At 35.8% G+C, this 19,545-nt stretch overlaps 3 protein-coding genes across 12 annotated transcripts; 1 reads left to right on the forward strand and 2 right to left on the reverse strand.

The window, feature by feature from the left end:
* LOC104702036 (sucrose synthase 6) lies at positions 1,496 to 9,380 on the reverse strand. 6 transcript variants are annotated; one of them, XM_019227792.1, is made up of 20 exons: positions 9,364 to 9,380; positions 8,028 to 8,089; positions 7,829 to 7,933; positions 7,615 to 7,738; positions 7,423 to 7,520; positions 7,214 to 7,324; positions 6,927 to 7,128; positions 5,782 to 5,890; positions 5,367 to 5,454; positions 5,138 to 5,270; positions 4,886 to 5,040; positions 4,601 to 4,793; positions 4,396 to 4,514; positions 4,082 to 4,298; positions 3,700 to 3,969; positions 3,323 to 3,606; positions 3,022 to 3,246; positions 2,365 to 2,931; positions 2,147 to 2,285; positions 1,496 to 2,070 (listed from the first exon to the last, which is right to left on the reverse strand). In XM_019227792.1, the coding sequence occupies exons 9-20, from the start codon at positions 5,450 to 5,452 to the stop codon at positions 1,651 to 1,653; spliced, it is 2,808 nt and encodes a 935-aa protein (XP_019083337.1). In that variant the 5' UTR covers positions 5,453 to 5,454; positions 5,782 to 5,890; positions 6,927 to 7,128; positions 7,214 to 7,324; positions 7,423 to 7,520; positions 7,615 to 7,738; positions 7,829 to 7,933; positions 8,028 to 8,089; positions 9,364 to 9,380; the 3' UTR covers positions 1,496 to 1,650. The 6 variants fall into 6 exon arrangements, with proteins under 6 accessions (XP_019083337.1, XP_019083338.1, XP_019083336.1 ...); XM_019227793.1 differs by lacking the exon at positions 9,364 to 9,380 and adding an exon at positions 8,250 to 8,492 and having other exon boundaries at positions 7,829 to 7,930; XM_019227791.1 differs by lacking the exon at positions 9,364 to 9,380 and adding an exon at positions 8,250 to 8,492.
* On the forward strand, positions 9,453 to 11,280 carry LOC104702037 (UPF0415 protein C7orf25 homolog). The gene is made up of 4 exons (XM_010417841.2): positions 9,453 to 9,738; positions 9,818 to 10,559; positions 10,641 to 10,807; positions 10,895 to 11,280. The coding sequence occupies exons 1-4, from the start codon at positions 9,554 to 9,556 to the stop codon at positions 11,100 to 11,102; spliced, it is 1,302 nt and encodes a 433-aa protein (XP_010416143.1). The 5' UTR covers positions 9,453 to 9,553; the 3' UTR covers positions 11,103 to 11,280.
* On the reverse strand, positions 11,259 to 17,024 carry LOC104702038. 5 transcript variants are annotated; one of them, XM_010417847.2, is made up of 13 exons: positions 16,731 to 17,024; positions 15,453 to 15,506; positions 14,794 to 15,059; positions 14,644 to 14,718; positions 14,506 to 14,564; positions 14,256 to 14,391; positions 13,346 to 13,442; positions 13,171 to 13,237; positions 12,867 to 12,965; positions 12,252 to 12,341; positions 11,949 to 12,103; positions 11,762 to 11,863; positions 11,259 to 11,665 (listed from the first exon to the last, which is right to left on the reverse strand). In XM_010417847.2, the coding sequence occupies exons 3-13, from the start codon at positions 15,038 to 15,040 to the stop codon at positions 11,518 to 11,520; spliced, it is 1,275 nt and encodes a 424-aa protein (XP_010416149.1). In that variant the 5' UTR covers positions 15,041 to 15,059; positions 15,453 to 15,506; positions 16,731 to 17,024; the 3' UTR covers positions 11,259 to 11,517. The 5 variants fall into 5 exon arrangements, with proteins under 5 accessions (XP_010416149.1, XP_010416148.1, XP_010416147.1 ...); XM_010417846.2 differs by lacking the exon at positions 15,453 to 15,506 and adding an exon at positions 16,194 to 16,247; XM_010417845.2 differs by lacking the exon at positions 15,453 to 15,506 and adding an exon at positions 16,190 to 16,247.

The following is a 19,545-nucleotide window of genomic DNA, read 5'->3' on the forward strand; positions in this document are numbered from 1 at the left end:
TTTTTTTTTTTTTTTTTTTTTTTTTTTGACAACTAATTTTCAGTTTTCTTTATAAGTTTATATCCATTTCCTGATTTAATTAATCATATCTCTATTTAGCAAAATCACACGTTATTCAATTCAGTACTACATATCTTTTGGGACTGTTTAATTAGCATATACACTACTTAAAATCTATATACCAACTTTTATAGCTTTTTTATATAATGAGTTATGTTTTATAATTAGCTATTTTTAGATATATTTTTTTAAGTTGTCGTCTTTTTGCCTTTTGGGATCGTCTCGATATCTTGGCTGTACTCACGCTGTCTTTATAACTCTTTTCACTACCAAGTGCATAATGATCCCTTAAAGTCAAAACTGTTTCGAAATTAGAAACCTGTTGAAGAAAGAAATATGGTTGAAACTTGAAAACCTTGACAACAATGTGAATTTAATATATTTTCAAAACTTTTTCGTTGACAAAAAAAGAATAATAATTCAATAAGTTGCATGCGATCAACAAACGATTCTGAATACAGTAGCTGATAATAACCTTGTTATCAACAAAAAAAAAATCTCACAATTAAACTGATTTGCATAATTTCTTGATTTGGTATTATGTCTTCATTATTGGATGATATACTGTATTAGATTTAGAAACGTATCATGGATTTATTAGAGATTATAAATGCTTATAACTTGAAGTAAATATAAATCTATTGATGAAGTACTTCCAAGTTTTATTAAGGTCAATCAGTCGTAAATTAGTAGTTAATTAGTCGTTAAATTTTACAACTATTAAACTACTGTTACCTATATAATCGTAAAATTGTCATTAATTAGTTGCCAATTTTAGTAACTAATTAACGACTACGCGACGACAATATCATGACAACGTTATATAATCGTAATATTATTGCTAGATTACGACTATTTGATTTAGCGACTAAGTATCAGCTACAACAGTGTTTAGTCGCTAAATAGTCGCAGAAAACCATTTAACGACTATTCAAGGACTAATCATTCAGTAGTCGTTGCCCTGTTTTCTTGTAGTGAGTGAAGGTAGTGTAATGAATTTGTATCATATATCATTCAACAATTCTCTTGTTATTGATGAGATAATCATTTAGAAAAATAAAAGTTTATCTAAATTGTTTATATTATTATCACTTTCGTATTTAATTTTACCATTCATGTGTCTATACTTTATTCCTAAAATATTTACATTAGTCTGGAAAAAGGAAGCAATTAAATAGATAGTCTTAAATTAAAGCAAATTAAAAGCATTGATATAAATTTCCCATCTTACCACATTTAATTTTGGGACCTTGAATAAAGTGATCCTTCCACAGTTCACATACAGTCTCTGCCTTCGTTTGCTCCATATGGCTCTATCCCAAATTTAATTATCATATGGACCGATTCATTACTTTATTTATTGTCTTAAGAAATTAATTTCAAATGCATCTTCAACAAATTTTCATAATTAATACATGCACATAGTACATACACGTGTGTAATTTATATATACAGTTGGGCCAGTTTGGTAAGCCAAATGTATGAATTTTATTACTTGATGATTTTTACATCGATGGTAGTTTTATGCATTACAGATTTTACAAATGTTTTTTTTTGTTTTCACTTTAATTCGATCCAAGGTAGACTTTCTTAATCCTCTTGAGCGGAGTTAGCACTAAAGAACCTCTGCTTCAAAATGTAACAGATGTATAGACAAACCACAACTGACCAGAACAAGTTCCGAACCGATGAAGCTCCTTGGTTCTGTTGTTGTCCGTACGCAATCTTCATCTTTTCTACCTTCTGTTTCTCTCCCGAAGTTTCTAAAACTTTCTTCATCCTCTCTGATGCTTCAGCTGCAAGCAACCCTTCTCTTACTTCTCTTGCCCCGACCTTTACATCTTGTGGTTCTTGACCATCTTTACTTTTCTGTTTCGTCTTTTCGGTTTCTGTGACTTCCTTCTGCTTACTTCCTGCTCCAAGAGATGATGGTTTTTTGGGAAGGAGGTTACGGAGTGAAGCCAGTCTCAAAGGCAGAGGTTTATCTTCCGGGATTGTCACTTTCTTGGTCTACAAGAAACAGTAGGGATGTAAAGGTTAGTTTTGTTAGCTATCATCAATAGTAATCTTCATATCAAAGACTCACCAATTGTTTGAACTGGAGATTGTAGAGCATGTCAATGTATCTCTGCTTCGCTTTCTTTTGATCTTCGTTCACCTGTCTCCAAAATCCATAAATGCTTCCCATTTTAAGCAGCTTCTCTGCATAAATCTTCCATGTGTAACTGCACAGACGATACCAAATCCACGAATCAGCAATGTAATGTGATAACTGATGAGATTTGTGTTTCTAGATTTACTTACAACTCATAGATGCGTTTGAGACCACCCTTAGAGATACTATCCCAGTACAAAGCATCTGTACGGCATTTGCTGAAGAAATCTCCAATTTTCTTAACAGAGTCATCACCATTGTTGGGATCAATGTGGAAACCAGAGACACCATCAACGATTATCTCCGCTGGTCCACCTTGGTTCGTTGCGAATGTTGGGAGTCCACAGTTCATGGCTTCGATAACGGTTAAGCCAAAAGCTTCATACAAAGCAGGTTGAACAAAGACTCCTTTTGTATCAGCAATGCATCTGTAGAGCTCACTGTTTCTGTATCTATCGGTTTGAGCAGCGATCCATCTGAATTTTCCCTTGAGCTTGTACTTTTCAATTAGATCATGCATTTTCTTGATCTCAGCTTTCTCTTCTCTGTCATTAGATTTTGACATGTCAAAGAATCCAGCAACGACTACAAGGTTAGCCATCTCTCTAAGTCTCTTGTCTTTGCCATACCACTCAACCAAACCAGTTATGTTTTTCACCGTGTCGAGTCTCGCCATTGAGAATATGATCGGTCTCTCTCTTACCGCAAGATATCCCCTGTTTCCACACAGGCAGAATTAGTAAGTCATACGGTGTCCCACTGTTGAGTGTTGACTAATTCAATTGCAATGAGACTAGACTACTTACATGTGTTCGGCATTGTCTTTCTCATTGTAAAGCAATTCTTGTATAGAAGGATGAAACTTGGTAAATCGTTTTTGCTTGTCTGTGTAAGGGAAGTATACAGATTGATCCGCACCAGGAGCAGCAATGTTGAACTTTGGATCAAACACGTCAATGCCAGAGACAACTCTACATAAACCAGGCATTGTGAAGGAAGTGTGACTCTCATACTGTCCTGGCCTGTCCTTGCTGCAAATCAAAAGGAGCACTTTAGTTTTATGAGTTTGACTCTTCTATGTATATGTTAATGCAAGAAAATACGAACCTTCCAGCGATTTCTTGATATGTGCTGGTAATGATGAAGTCAGTGACATTCATTGCGATTAAATCAGCTGTGAACTGGCATGAGAAATGGTATTTAGGATCTAGTTCCTTCCACTTCGCATCTGAATCTTCATACTTTGTCTTCTCCAACGCATGAGCAATCGTTCCCTGAGTGACACCGAGTTTGGTGGCCATTAGAGATGCAACCAAGTTCCCATCTGTGTAGTTTCCGATGATGAGGTCAGGCTTGCAGTCAAAGCGTTGAAGAATCTTGCTCGTTGCGTCCTGTAAATACGAACAATTTGTCAGGAGTTTTATTAGTTTGCTTTAGTCATTGAGAATATATGAAGATCTTCTAAAGAAAGATGATTAACATACCTGAGTAAATCTCTCCAGGTAAGGGTAGATATCGAATCGAGAAACCCATTGACGGAGGATTCCTTTATCTGTAACAAAAGGAACCCTGAGAATATGAGAATGCTTGGTTCCTTCAATGGCTTCTAGTTCTTGATCACACTTTGTTCCTCTTGCTTCAGGTATTAACCGTGTCACCACAAGAATCTGAGGCTTGAATCCGAGGCCTTGTTGGTTAATTCGAGTGAGAAGCTCTTCCTCCAAAGCTCTTACTTGATCCAATATGTAAACAACCTATACAATCATAATACACAAAGGGTTTATATAACCATGAAGTTTCTTTTTGTTAATTAGATATCATATTTTAGGAGGTAATACAAAACTGAAGATTTGTTTTCGCAATAACCTGGCCTCCGGTATCTGGTAATCCGAGCACGTCTTGCTGACCAAAATAGCCGTGGACAGAGAATATCACAACGTTGAACACTGTGGGAAGTCTGCTAAAGAGCAAATCTAGCTTCACATTGTCTGGTGCTTCAAGAACTTCTGAGAGCATAACCATAGTTTCTTTCACTCTCTCTGCTGTATCTCCCCAACCTTTCTCGAATCCCATCTCCTTCAACCTATGAAAGTAAATTCTCAGTTAGATCCTTGTTCCGGTTCCTCATGGAAGATAAAGAAACCCGATATGTGTCTAGTTTAATTTGAGCAGTTTTTTACCTGTGTGCAAAAGTTTCATAAGGCGTGTGTTTTGGGTAAGTCGAGACTACAATGACGGCAAGCATCAGAGATTTCTTGAGCTTTGCAACCGTGCTGAGATCGTCATTTATCATGAGATTCTGCAGAGACAAAGCATTGTTAATGAGCTATAAGACTTTCAAGAAGACAAATGTAAATGGAAACAAGAAAATTATTCAAACATTACCTCTCCGTGATGATTAAGGTGAAGCAAGTAGTTCAACAAAGGTTCTAGTCTATCGGATTTGCCTCCAAGCTTAGAAGATATAAACTTAGAGATGTAATCAGCTCCCTTTCCAATTGAAGAAGAAAGACTTAGCCGAGGAGTGGTGAAATCAATGGCTCCAAAGTCTATTTCCAATGCATTTTCATCTTTAGACCTATAAAATGTTTCATAAACGATTACACCAGATGATCAATATTGCTCTGGCTATTGCCAAAACGCCATTATATATGTAGATTGTTTACTAACCATGATTCATCGAAAACAGATTCCTTGAGCTTTAAGTAATCCGTAGCTGTGATTTCATCCACTGTTAAATCTCCAGAGTTGACCTTAACATATTCCCAGAAACCAGGATTTGGCCTTGCAGCTAATGCAACAAATGGTGGAACCACTGCCGCTTCCTGAGTTGTTAAAACAGAGAAAATTAAACCGTGATCTCGCATAAACACGCAACTAAACCATGTTTGATTGCAAAATGACAATGAAGATGTTCATTACCTGAGTACAAGTGAGAATGTAGCCAAACAGCCCCTCCAGGATCTTACTGCGTTCACGGCTATCTTCTATACATTTCTCTATCTCATTCATCAGATCCTCACGCTTCATAAGCTTCTTTCCTCCTCCAACAAAGCTACAACATTTTTTCCACACACAAACATATAACTAAGAAAACCAAATAGCATCAAACTGTAGCAAAAGAGTGTGATCTTTGAAAGTTCAAAAAAACCTGGCAAAACATCTCTTCATATGGTACCGGCTTTGTTTCAATGCATCAGGCATTTTATCAGCGATTGAATCCGATTTCTGAAGCATAGCTGGAGATGAAGACGACATGTTTTTTCTTTTCTTTTTTTATTACAGAAACAACCAAAAGATTCAAACTCTCCTCAAGATTATTGAATGATTGAGAGATGAAGTAGTTTGATGAAACAGGGGTTTAATCACAATGTATATATATAGATACCTTAAGTTCATAAAAATATAAATATGCTGTGAAGGGGACAGGAGTAGAAAGAAGGAGAAGGATGGGGGAGAAGATTATTCGTTAGAAATGAAAGTTGGAAAAGCTAAGTATGCAAGTAAACAAAAAGGAATATGCATGATTTTTCATTTGTTGACGCAAACAAAATCAGATTTTGTACCTTTTGCTTTTATTGGAGTTCATGTGAAAAACAACATAAAAGGTATGGGAGGCAAAAAGAATCCTCCTTTGTGGCTCCTTTGATGGATGCTTTACTTAAGCTGTGGTCCCTGTGGTATGTGGACAAAGATCTATATCACCATTATCATATACGCATATTCTTTGATATGTAGTTTTAATTTTAATTAAATGATTGACAATTCTGATAAGTAGTGTAAAATTTTTCTAATCATTTATCATAATCACTAGGTCGGTACCTGCTACGCCGCATGATTATTTTTCATTTTTTTTAAAATATTTTATTTTGTGTTTTCTAAAAGACTATTTTTGTATGTTGTTTGTAATCTAAAATCATTATTAATATAGTTTATCCCAATGATCATTGCTAATATTGCTGTTTTCAGTTTTTTGTTATTATTTGTTACTGCATATTTTTATTTATTATCATCACTTTCAAAACCATTTAATATGTCTTACCGAGTTAAACATTTCATTATGTAAACATCGACTATGTAAAATTTCGATTACTATGATCACTTTGCTATCAAATAAAATTAACGCATTCCAATATAGAGTTATTTATATCTCATTTTATACTCCACCAGATCAATTCCATTTAACTTAATTTATAATTTTTAAATTGTAGTTTACATTAATTTCATCTAATTTATATAAAACATAGACTTTGTGTCTACAATATAATTTATAAAAACTACCCTATGTTTTTTTTCTCTTTTTCTAAATTAACTCTCTTTTTTTTGTAAAAAAACAGTCCTACCTTTGCTATTAAATTGAAATACATATTTACTCTTTTAAAAAAAATGGTATACCCTAAGCGAGAATTGGTCACATGTCCTATGAAACAACATAAGTGAGCTATATAAATGTGATCCTAGGTTCTAGAAATTGAAAATATCTCTCAAACCACCAGACAATACTAATGACTCTTTTATCTACGGATTAACCAAACTCTAGTTGAAGTGATACTCATCGATTGTCGAGTACTATATTAGACCATCTCTTTCCAGTGATTGGATAACTCCCCTATACATATACCAGAAACAAAACAAAGCAAACTCATGAACTCAACAACTTTGACAGTAAAGAGAGATAGAGGTTATAAGGAGAAAGGAGAAAAGAACATACTTTAGCTTGTTCTTTGGGATCTTCAATTTCTGAGCAATTTCATCAATGTGTATCCCCTGTTGTTGAAAGTTACTTCTTTGCCACCAGGTTCCTCAGGTGAAAACGAAGGAAGCTTTCCGTTAATATCAAAATATAAACAAGCGTACAACTCGCAGAACGTCGAGTGCAGTATAGCATTCTCAAAAATCAGCTGTATTACTCCCTGCAATCAAAGGTAAAGAGCAAATCAATACCATGAAGAGAGAGAATCACAATAACAAAGATCAGGAAATTAAAAAAAAAAAAACCTTTAGGATATCAGCAGAAGTGATGCTAGAATCAATCAATTGACCTTTAAGAAGCTCGTGCTTCTCCGTTTAAGAAGCTCGTACTTCTCCGGGGTAAGCTTGTTCAGAATACTGCAGAGAAATCATAACAGTCAGAATATATACATCACAATCAACTTCAAGCACAAAAGCTGAAAAGAAAAGACTAATATTAGTTTGTTGACAAATACCCTTTCACAGTTTTGAGGACTCGGTCTTGATCTGAAAGAGCTCCTCTTTTAGCAGACCATGGGACTTCTGCTTTCACCAGCACAGGGGCAGGACCAGACTGTTTCACAAGATCATCATCACGTTAGCAAGAAGAGGAAATTAGTAAAAACAGCATGCCAACAATAAGTAACAAGTGACACGGAAAAACTTACCCATTGAGATGTATTTTTAGGTTCACGAGAGACGTCTCTTAACCATTTTTTACCAGAGGTTGGAACCTGCGGACGACTATGCCAGTCACGGGTGGGAATAACGATTCTGAGGCTGGTTTGTTGGCTAATAAGACCAAAAACAATAATGTGGTTTAGAGAAAACAAGATTCGTCTGAAAAAACACAAAACAGAGAAAGATCACACAAACACTCACTTTACTCTCGTCTGCACGATTCCCTCAACTCTGATCTTCGGCAAAAAGCTCAACTGCGATTTCCTTACAGCGCCTCTGGATATCATCAGAGACTTGAACCGACTGCTATTGAGAAAAACATAACGATGAGTGAGTTGTTTCATAAGCAATAGAAAACAAAGCCAAGTTCAACATAAGAAATAGAGTTAAAATTCAATACTTGTTTGACCTGAAGCAACTGGTCTCAGCTAAACTGCACACGTTCACCAGAGAATTTTCTCTCTACGAAAAACAAAACAAAAAATTTCAATTTACACAACATAAAGTATCAATCTTTGTCCCACATTAAAATTTCAACAATCGTAAGAAAAGAAAAACCCCAAAAAGATCCAAACTTTTTTCATAATTCGATTCATAATCACAGAAACGTATCAAACCCTACAATTATACAGCTTGTTCAAACTCATTCGCGGAAAAAAACAAACCCATGAAATCAAAATTGAAGAGAAACAAGGAGAAAAAAACAGAGGATTTTGATTTGGTGAAGAAGCTGAAATCACGCCGAAGAAGAAGATTGGTATTACAACGAGCATTCAAGCTTGGTATCACGACGAAGAAGAAAATAAATCTAGCAATTGATTAAACGCAGTGTTCAACAAAGCGTTTTCCATTTGCTTTGTCCACCTAAGTAAAAAAAACTTACCTGTATTAATTGTTTTAATTTGATAGGCTGTTCATTTTTTATGAGGTATCAACACCAGCTTTATTGTTGAGGCTGATGTGTCATCACCTGGAGAAAAATATCCTACTTTTATTGTATTGATTCGTAAAGCCAAACCTTTTTCTAACTAGCTTAAGATATACTAGTGTTTTGCAATTTGCAGTTTAAAAAGGTACATCATAATCACTGTTCTAACGTTGAAATCTACATTTTAGGAGGTTGAGACTATGTTGGTGCGGTATTTAGCACCCTAACATACCGATCTAAACCAGAAAGATAAATCGATTACTTAACTAGGAATTCGGTCCAGCCCTAATTAATAGTTTATTAGAGGCCTGTTCGGAGAAGGAGGCCCAGCCCCGAAGATGGAGAGCCGACTTCTCAATTCGCCCTGTGACCGACTTGAAGAAGAAGGAGCAACTTTCCATATCTTCGTTTGAGTTATAAGGAAAGTTAATATATTCTGTAATCTAGCAAAAAGTATAAATAAGGGGAGACTTCTCCATTGTAATCATCCAGCAATTAATACAAAAATCACTCTCTCTTTGTTCTTGCAAAACCCTAATTTGAGCCCTAAGAGATCTAAACCCCTTCTCCGATTTCTAGCTTTAATCGAGTTTCTGGAGACATAACTTCTGTGAATTTGTTTCCCCCCTAAAACAAATTCATTGTAAAAACTCATAATCTTTTTACTGATCAGCAGAAAATTTAAAAGTTTCTAGTTGAAAATTTAAAAGTTTCTAGTTGAAAATTTAAAAGTTTCTAGTTTAAATGCAGTCCAAATATGTTTACTATGAAGCATTTGTTGGGATTTTTTTAGTTTATAAATACGTACCGGGATACCACGAACCGGGCGAGAAACATACCGGAAACCGACCGAGTAGCTACCTAAACCGGGTTATTCGTGTAGCGATAAACCGGTTAAGCCTCTTTCGTTTTGGTAGTTCCTCGGAGCTGTTCACTGGACTCGCTGACTCAGCGACGTGTCTCCGGTGAGCAAAAGCAAGACGACGGTGTTTATAGCTATGGAGATCGAAGAGGTAGAGACAGCAAAGAATCGATGCAAATCGGTTATAAGAACAATAGAGAAGCTTCCTATATCAACATCCATCACTGCTTCATGCCGTCGCACTCTCCTTAAGCTTGCTTCCTCCGAGCTCTCCTTCCTCTCGTCTCTCTCTTCCTCCGATCCTTCTCTACAGCCTCTCAGGTTTCTCTGATTTCGATCATCTCTTTCTTTTATCACTCTCTGATTCTGACTTTTTGATTTTTTTTTTCTTTCTCCGCAGTGTTAACATTGGCCACATTGAGTCAGTTGTACGGATTTTGCAGTTTCCGTCTATCACCGGCGTTTCACGCGTTTGCAAACCGATTCCTCTTCCGATTGGTGGGGTTCATGTTGATGTCGTATGTACTCTCGGGAAAGTTCCTGTATGGATCATCGTCTCCGATAGAAACCCTAGGTATATCTCCTGGAGTGGAGACCGCCATGGAAACAAAGGTTTAAAGTCGAGAATCGAACAGATTCTTGCCGCTGCTAATTCCACAGCCACGCTTAAACCTTCTTCGGTGATTCTCTTCTTCGCAAACGGTCTGCCTTCTTCAATTTACGAGAAATTGAAAAACGAATTTGGAGCTGTGTGTTTTGATTTCGATGTCGGTTCGGATTTAGATTGCGAGGAAACGGTGGAAGGAGACTGGGTTAACGTCGTGCGGACTAGATCATATGAAGAAGCAGTTTCTGTTGAGATCAAGCTCATTGATCAATGTGATAATGATTCCCCTTTTACTGAACCTGAAGTTGTAGTTCAAGCAGAGGACGCAGAGCTAAGTCCAAAAGAAGATGATTTCTCTTATGTAATCTCCTCCATGAGATTGCTCGGTGAAGACTGCTTTATTAATTTCGATACTACAGCTCTTGTTGCTCTTGTTTCTGGAATTAGCAACGGGTGTGCAGAGAGAATAGTGGATACGCCTGAGATCGATTTAGAGGAAAAGTTTAAGGGAAATACCGTTTTTGTGATTGCTCAGGTACCCTCTTTATGAGGTATAGTCACCATTGTCTATCAACAAAACATGAACTTTTGTGAAATTGATGATATTTATATGCAGGCGAGATCTGAAATTGAGAGCCCTGTTCTAGTCAAAATGGGAACTGTATTGTCAGGGAAGCGAGGGATAGTATGCGAGAGTGTTCTTTCAGAGTTCAAGGAGTTAGTATCCATGTACGCTGGACCGAATGAGAAACGCAGAGCTGAGCAGTTGTTGAAGAGCCTAATGTAATGCACACATTATGCTTAAGTTCAATACTTTTTTTTTTTACTCATTATGATTGTAATTGAATGATGGATTGTGGGTGGTGACAGGGTGGTGAATGACAATCCCACAGAGCGTGTGAAGAGCCTCCCAACGACGAGGAAGTTAGCAATGAAGAACAAGACTGTGTTTGGGACAGGTGATAGATGGGGAGCTCCAACTTTGACTGCAAACATGGCGTTTGTGAGAGCTGTGGCTCAGTCAGGCATGTCTCTCTCCACTATCGACCATGGCCCTCGAGCTCTCACTGGTGATTAGTCTAGTTCAACTGTTCAAGTTCTACCTATTCTGTAATTTTGTAAGTTCTGAAGACCAAACCTTGTAGTAGACTACTAGGTAAAACAAAACAAAAAGCTGAAGCTACAAGTTTGCTTTTGTCTGGTGTAGATTGTGTCCAAGCAGTTATAATGAATATGGAGCAGAAAGAATCGAATTTTATTGCACTAAACAAACAAAATTACAACAACATACAGAGAACACAGACAACAATTTCCCATATTTTTCTGGAAACTAATCCAAATCCAATTTGGTAGTTTTTTTCACACCCAGAGAGCTTATATATTATTGACATTTGGAGAATCACTAGTGTAGTTATAGAGCTTCACCATTTGTGTTTCTATGGCGGCCATTGGCTTTGTAACTCTATAAGGTGATATGCATTCTATTCACTGATCTATTTTTGGTTGCCATTTATGTGATTTGAGGTGTTTTTAGTCCGTAGATTGTCTTCAGACCATGACGCATCAACAGAAGGAAGTTGGTACTCATCCGGTTTCAATGCCAAGGCAAAATCAGGAAGCGTCGGTGCTGTCTCCATGATCCTATAATTTGGCGTAAATGGAAAACAAAAGGTTGAGCTTAAAATAGCATAGCACAAGAAGAGAGAAAACTGGACAAAGCTTTAAATTGAAACTCACTTTTCATAAGAGTATAGATCACGATTTATCCTGACTTTACTTGAAGTTTCTTTCGGTATTTTCTCTGATAGATATTTCATTGTCCCGAAAAGCGGAGGAGTCCTAAAGAAATGTGGATAGATCTCAATGACTGATGGATAAAGAAATAAAGGTAGTCCATTGACAAAGGCACAGAAGACGGATTTACCTTGACATAGGTGAAGAGGTGTTAAACGCCTCACTTGCTTTCTTACTTTCTTTGAAACACTCATCTGCAGCTTGTAAAGCAGCAACCGCCATGCCATGTGATTTCTCTGTGTTTCCTTCATCAAGAATCAAACCGTGGTAGTAGTAAGCTGCAGCCTGGTATTACAAATACACAGAAATACCAAGTGTCTTAGTGAAACAGAAGACAAAAACAGAAGCATTGTACAGATAACGAGTTTCTCACTCATCTATGTGAAAAGATCCAATGATCTGAGAAAGAGAGTGAAAGACGTCCAAACAGTACCTTAGCTTCAACATACTTCCACTTAACAAAGAGCCTATGCTTTTCACCCCACCCATTTGCTAATGGAAGATTCATCAAGTTATCTTGTGCCTAATCAATGTCCATCAATAAGTGTTAAGAGAGTTTTTATCGCAAGGAAAACATTTCAAATTTACAAATTAGAAAATACAAAAGAGAGTCTCTGTCAATTCTTCCATGAGCCTCAGAAAAGAGGAAATTAGTTACTAGCTCAAGAAAGGTTTCTACTTTCTTGTTGTTTTCTCTTTTTTAAGCATGTAAACGAGCAGTAGAGTATAAAGTTAGAAGTCACTTTCAAAGATATTTCCAATACAACTTATTAAGCAATTTTAGTCCCATTTTCCTCCTCAAACATAAGTGATCAGCAGGCGGCACAAGTTAGTGACACTTTTATGATGGTGAAATATCTCCACTTTCTTCTTTTTGCTCTTTCGTTTTGTTTTTGGTTTTTTTGTCCTATTATTAATCTAAAGTGGATGATACACACTACTCCCATTAAGACAACTCATCTTTCTAGCGTTTCAATTCATTATAAATAATAAAGTGATCACCAAAAAAGTTGTACAAGAAAACAAATTTGATAAGGTAAAGGATCACCTGCTGCCAATATTTCACCATTTCACATGAAAGTCTTCGTTTCACTGCAAGAGTGGCTTTTGCACTATCAATTGCCATCCCGAGTTGGATATCAACACCCTAAATCCGAAAAGTTAAACCATTAACAAAGGACTGCAAATTTCTGTCTATTAAAATACTCAAAAGTACCTATCTACATAACTACTTCGAACCTAGGCAGAGTTTCTAATTAGTTGAACATGACGTTGATATTCACAAAATAAACTAGGAAGCACATGTAGCAAATCATAACTAGATAATATATCCTAACAAAAAGTGGTTATACCTGGCCTAATGCTTGCAAGCAAAGAGCCCGTAAAGCTCCTTCTGCCAAGTCAACTGGTAAACTTCTCCTGTAGAAAAGGCAAAGTAAAACAACCGTCGTGTCAGCAGATCAATCAGAATTATTAACATTTGAAAATTACAACTGGTTGACAGTAGAAACTATGTCCTATATGAACCTTAGCTCGGCTGAAAACTGAGGGAAAACATGCTTAACCGCACAGTCAAGGTATCCGGCTGCCTTTAAGAAAATATCAATTGAAGCTCGCCGGTTTTCTATAGAAAATGAAAAAAAAAAAAAAAGCANTCATTATAAATAATAAAGTGATGACCAAAAAAGTTGTACAAGAAAACAAATTTGATAAGGTAAAGGATCACCTGCTGCCAATATTTCACCATTTCACATGAAAGTCTTCGTTTCACTGCAAGAGTGGCTTTTGCACTATCAATTGCCATCCCGAGTTGGATATCAACACCCTAAATCCGAAAAGTTAAACCATTAACAAAGGACTGCGAATTTCTGTCTATTAAAATACTCAAAAGTACCTATCTACATAGCTACTTCGAACCTAGGGAGAGTTTCTAATTAGTTGAACATGACGTTGATATTCACAAAATAAACTAGGAAGCACATGTAGCAAATCATAACAAGATAATATATCCTAACAAAAAGTGGTTATACCTGGCCTAATGCTTGCAAGCAAAGAGCCCGTAAAGCTCCTTCTGCCAAGTCAACTGGTAACCTTCTCCTGTAGAAAAGGCAAAGTAAAACAACCGTCGTGTCAGCAGATCAATCAGAATTATTAACATTTGAAAATTACAACTGGTTGACAGTAGAAACAATGTCCTATATGAACCTTAGCTCGGCTGAAAACTGAGGGAAAACATGCTTAACCGCACAGTCAAGGTATCCGGCTGCCTTTAAGAAAATATCAATTGAAGCTCGCCTGTTTTCTATAGAAAATGAAAAGAAAAAAAAAAGCATATCATAAACCTGAGGGACCATACCATTATATTTAAGTATTTAACAATAAGAAAGAAGATATCTAGGAAGAAACAAGCATATCACAAGCAATTTGCAGGTTTTACCTTCCGAAACTTTTGGATGATAACCATCACTGGAACCTTTGGGAAGAAGCAGTAAATTGGCTTGTGACATTTGTAGCATTGCCATTAGATGCAAAACCGACAATATTTCATACCAAACGTTTGACATAGCTGTTTCCTGGTAGATGTAAATAATATTGTCATTTACTCTCAACAACCTTCAATGTAAAAGTCTAAATTTTATAGGAAAAAAACAGCACAGTGAAAAGATAAACTGTTTTGATCACCGCACCTCTTCCTCATCCTCCTGATTAACCCAATTAAACGGTACTCTGAATTGTAGATGGCTACCTGAACATGAAACGAATGCGTGTAAGGATATCTGCAACCAAACCTATCTCGATTCTGTAGCTCATGAATAGTATATTACCATCTTTAGTTAATCCTAAGAGAACAGGTAGATAATCTTCCAAAGCTTGATGGAGATCTGCGAGTGTTGAACCTCCTGCAAGAAACCATTCCGTTGACTTAGAAGGGAGAAAGCAGAGGAAAAAGAAACAGACAAGATACTCTTCCTTACCATGCTGTGTCTTCCTCCTAGTTCTTGTAATCGTTGGCCCTTCTTGATTAGCCATCACAACTATTCGTGTTCTTAAAGCTGTCAAGCGTTCCACTAGAGTCTTGGGCAATTGATCACCCAGTGACTGAGAAAACTCCACGTGCTTGGGTATCCTTAAACCAGGTACATAAACTGAAACGTCCCCGATGCTCGTTGGCTTCCTCCTGTTTCCACCAGTGTCCTTCGGCCTTGATGCAAAGCATCCCATTTCTAAGAGCTTAACGAATCTACAATCCCAACATATGAAAACAGAAACAGAGATTAAACTTGAATCGAATCTTTAACATCCCTCTAAGCACTAAGCAAATTTGATCTCTAAATGAATCCTACATGGAACATGGCACAAATAGACGAAAATAATTAATGTTCAACCAAAAACAACCAAACTCCTCTCTCGTCCACTAAAATTCATAAGATAAAAGTTAAACTAGCTCACGAGCTATCTGCCATACTACAATCTTCATAATTCTACGTGACTACAACTCTCCAAGATTATGAAAACTAATCTACTTTTAGAACCAAAGTCCAAGCAGAAACAAACAAGCAAATGACACCATTAGATAGATAGACGTGGTTTTCAAAAACCGAAAACAAGCAAGAGTTTTGATTTTCTCACCTACCTTATTGACGTTTATCAGAATTATTGGCTAAAAGACATATAACTCAAGTGATTGCTGCAAGAAGCAAAAAAGAGAGAGAGAGAGAGAGACTTAATCAGCTTAAAGCATGAAAACTTTAAATGTTCTATTCACGATTTCTCTACTATAAACGAGATCCCGGACATAGGCCAACAAAACATATATTAGAAAACGATGATTTTTTCAACTTGACATGTAAAAAAGATGAAGATTATGAGTGAAGGGTCATCAAAGATAATGCTAAAATTGTAATGAAAGGTGTCAGATTGCATATCGAAAGATGTCAAAGAAACATCCTTTAACTGATTTAAACAAAAACTTGACTACATGATAATACAAAANCATATGAAAACAGAAACAGAGATTAAACTTGAATCGAATCTTTAACATCCCTCTAAGCACTAAGCAAATTTGATCTCTAAATGAATCCTACATGGAACATGGCACAAATAGACGAAAATAATTAATGTTCAACCAAAAACAACCAAACTCCTCTCTCGTCCACTAAAATTCATAAGATAAAAGTTAAACTAGCTCACGAGCTATCTGCCATACTACAATCTTCATAATTCTACGTGACTACAACTCTCCAAGATTATGAAAACTAATCTACTTTTAGAACCAAAGTCCAAGCAGAAACAAACAAGCAAATGACACCATTAGATAGATAGACGTGGTTTTCAAAAACCGAAAACAAGCAAGAGTTTTGATTTTCTCACCTACCTTATTGACGTTTATCAGAATTATTGGCTAAAAGACATATAACTCAAGTGATTGCTGCAAGAAGCAAAAAAGAGAGAGAGAGAGAGAGACTTAATCAGCTTAAAGCATGAAAACTTTAAATGTTCTATTCACGATTTCTCTACTATAAACGAGATCCCGGACATAGGCCAACAAAACATATATTAGAAAACGATGATTTTTTCAACTTGACATGTAAAAAAGATGAAGATTATGAGTGAAGGGTCATCAAAGATAATGCTAAAATTGTAATGAAAGGTGTCAGATTGCATATCGAAAGATGTCAAAGAAACATCCTTTAACTGATTTAAACAAAAACTTGACTACATGATAATACAAAACCCTTAAGCAACATTTTTAAACGAGAGTCTATCCAAAATTGAGTTTTCTAAGACTCGAATTGACTACTGAGAAGCAAACGAAAAACCTCAAAAACCCTAATTTGAGAGGGGGGAAAGGGTATATGGATCCGAGAGTATTTGAATTTGCAAAAAGAAAAAAAAAAAATCGAAACTTTACCATAAAAAAAAAATGCTTCTGCTTGTTTCCAATTGCGAAATGGGAACGAGAGAGAGAGAGAGAAAGAAAGAAAGAGAGAGATGGTGTTTGATTCGAAAACCGCAATGGTATAAATCCTTGGTTCAAGCGTTAGACAATTAAAGAGGATGGGTCTGGCTGAGAGAGGAGAGGAGAGGAGAGGATGAAGAAAGAAAGAGTTGGAAAGGGCACAAATTTCAACTTTTTTTTATTAATGGAAAGCAAAATTAATGCTCTTTCGACTTTGCGAGTTGCCTCTCTCCCCTACCCGGTACGGTCCTCTCTTCAAAATTGTTGAGTAAAGTGGTCTAATTAAATATGAAGACCTAATTACATAATTTTAACTTTTAAGTTTTAGCCCAAAAAAATTACTGCTAAATATTGGAATTTCGTGTCAAAAATGACCGTATGTCAATGTTCTACTTCGAACACATATTTACAGAATGTACACTTCCTTGATTTAAAATATTTTTCATGGATTTTTTTCTGTTTCCCCTCAAAATGTTATGTATAAAACATTTATTAATTACAAAAAGACTATAAGGTATAAGAAAATATATGATTTTAAGAATCAAATAAATGTGTATGGAGGATGTTGATGATGATATATGTCCACCATTATCAATACTTATCCTACACCACAACAAACAACATGCATACGCATGGATATGGTTGGTTTTCCACAATTCTAAATTATTTTAAATCGGAAGACTAGCTCCTTCGCACCATCCTCTCTCTTAATCATACAAAAAAAAAACTTTTTCTTATTAATATTAAAAATATATATGCAACCATTCTTGTATATATATATGTAGGAATTAAGTGCCTCGTACGTTAAGCTTTGTTTTTATGTTAAAACATGGGTACGTGTATTGGAAATAAATACTATCAAGTTGGAGTATTTATACTAAGTACATTCGCCTTGGGACAGAATAAATATGTGTTACATCATGACATGATCAAAACGACCGTCCCTTTCTAAAATATCATTGAATCTTTAGATCTTTTTGATTACAATCACACAAAATTATAACTCAGTCACCAAAGACAAAAGATCCCACCGGCCTATGCATAAGCATCATCATCCCACATTCCCACGTCCTCAATTGTAGCTCAAATCAAATTGTAACACACACAAGAAAACAACAATAGTTCCTTTTTTGGGGTAATTCAGTGACGTCTCATGCAGTCCACGTGGCGGTTGTGTTAATCAAAGTGACGTTGCTATGTTATGGGGCGGGGTCGACGGAAGAAGAAGATATTTATAGCAACCATTTGAAGGTGGACACGTATTGGTGAGGTTCATGAATCGGTTTCTGTTAGGAGATCACGATTCACGGTTGTCTTTCACCGCCCCAACGGTCGGTCTTTAAGCAAAATTATTACAAAATATAGGGAGGTTGGTGACGACACGTGTCCTCAATCATTCTGTTACTTCCTGTTGGTTCGATATTACCTACGGACTACGGCTAAAAGCCCTCCCATATATAAAGCTACTTTTTCTGTGTTCGTTTCGTCTACGACTTGGTTTCCTTGTTTTAGAAACCGTCTTTATATTTTGATGTTTTTCTTCCTCATATATATAACCAACAAAAAAACCCTATAAAGTAATTGATTTTAGTAAAAGTAAATCGAGATATTGAGTTGGTTTATCTAATTTCGTTTAGAAAAAAAGGTAATACGTAATCAAAGTAAAACCGTATCTAGCATGAATTGGAATGATGTATATATACCACTATTCGTCAGTTTTGGTTTGGTGTTTATTTTTTCTTTCTCCGTTTAATAGTTAGGTAGTTTGGATCCAATAAACTTGCCATGTACTTAACTGCACTGGGTAAGTAAAATTCAAACTTCATCATGGTCATTGTTTTTTTTATAGTTTGACTATTCGTTGTTACACTAAATGTCATTTAAACATTTGTCCCATATTGATCCTAGCTAGGTTTTATCTAACCATATATGAAGAAATCATGTGACAAGGAAAGAAAAGAAAATTGTACAAATTAACGGTACTTTTAAATTTAGAACCAGCAATTTGGGAAGTTATGTGCATGTGCTTCATTTCGCTACAATATATAAAAGTGTATATTTGTGTTATTGTTATCTTAGTTGGTTGAAAGTGTGTAAATTTTGGTGTTTAATTACCATATCTTCCATTACTCGACCTTGTACCTTAATAATGACTGCAAAACATGATTTTTTTTTTTTATCTTGTACCTGTTTTCGGGATTACTTGTTTATTTGTATATATGATTGTAGGTTTTTTTTAATGCAGGTTAATCATAATTTTCAGAACATTAAAATTAAAGGTATTAGGAAAATTATTTTGAGTTGACCTGCAAAGAGCTTGGGATTCATGCATGTGGAAACAAGCACAACACTTTCTCTCCCATTTTGGAGATAAGCTTTACGGAAATGTAATGCTTGGTCATCCCAAATAGTCATCCTTACTGTGCTTCCTCTGTTTGATTTAGTTAACAATAATATGTGTTGTTAAACTGGTTTTACAAATAAAATTCATTATTAACACCCACTTAGTCGCGAAGTAAGAGAACGATTACGATTTTCTCTGTACTATTTGGGTCTTCCAGATTAGATCCTTGGACGCTTAGTATCTGGCCTATAACATCTGCGGGAAATTGAATAGAGTTTCTTGATTTTGATTTTATAACTACTTATATGTATTAAAAACAGACGGTTTCACTGCTATTAATTTGTGGGGAATTAAATGTTTGAGCATGATTTTGGGCTACAAAATTTTAAATATGAAAATAGTAGTTGTTGTTATTTTTTAAAA

Source organism: Camelina sativa, chromosome 7 (genome assembly GCF_000633955.1).
Source record: "Camelina sativa cultivar DH55 chromosome 7, Cs, whole genome shotgun sequence".
NCBI lineage: Eukaryota > Viridiplantae > Streptophyta > Magnoliopsida > Brassicales > Brassicaceae > Camelina > Camelina sativa.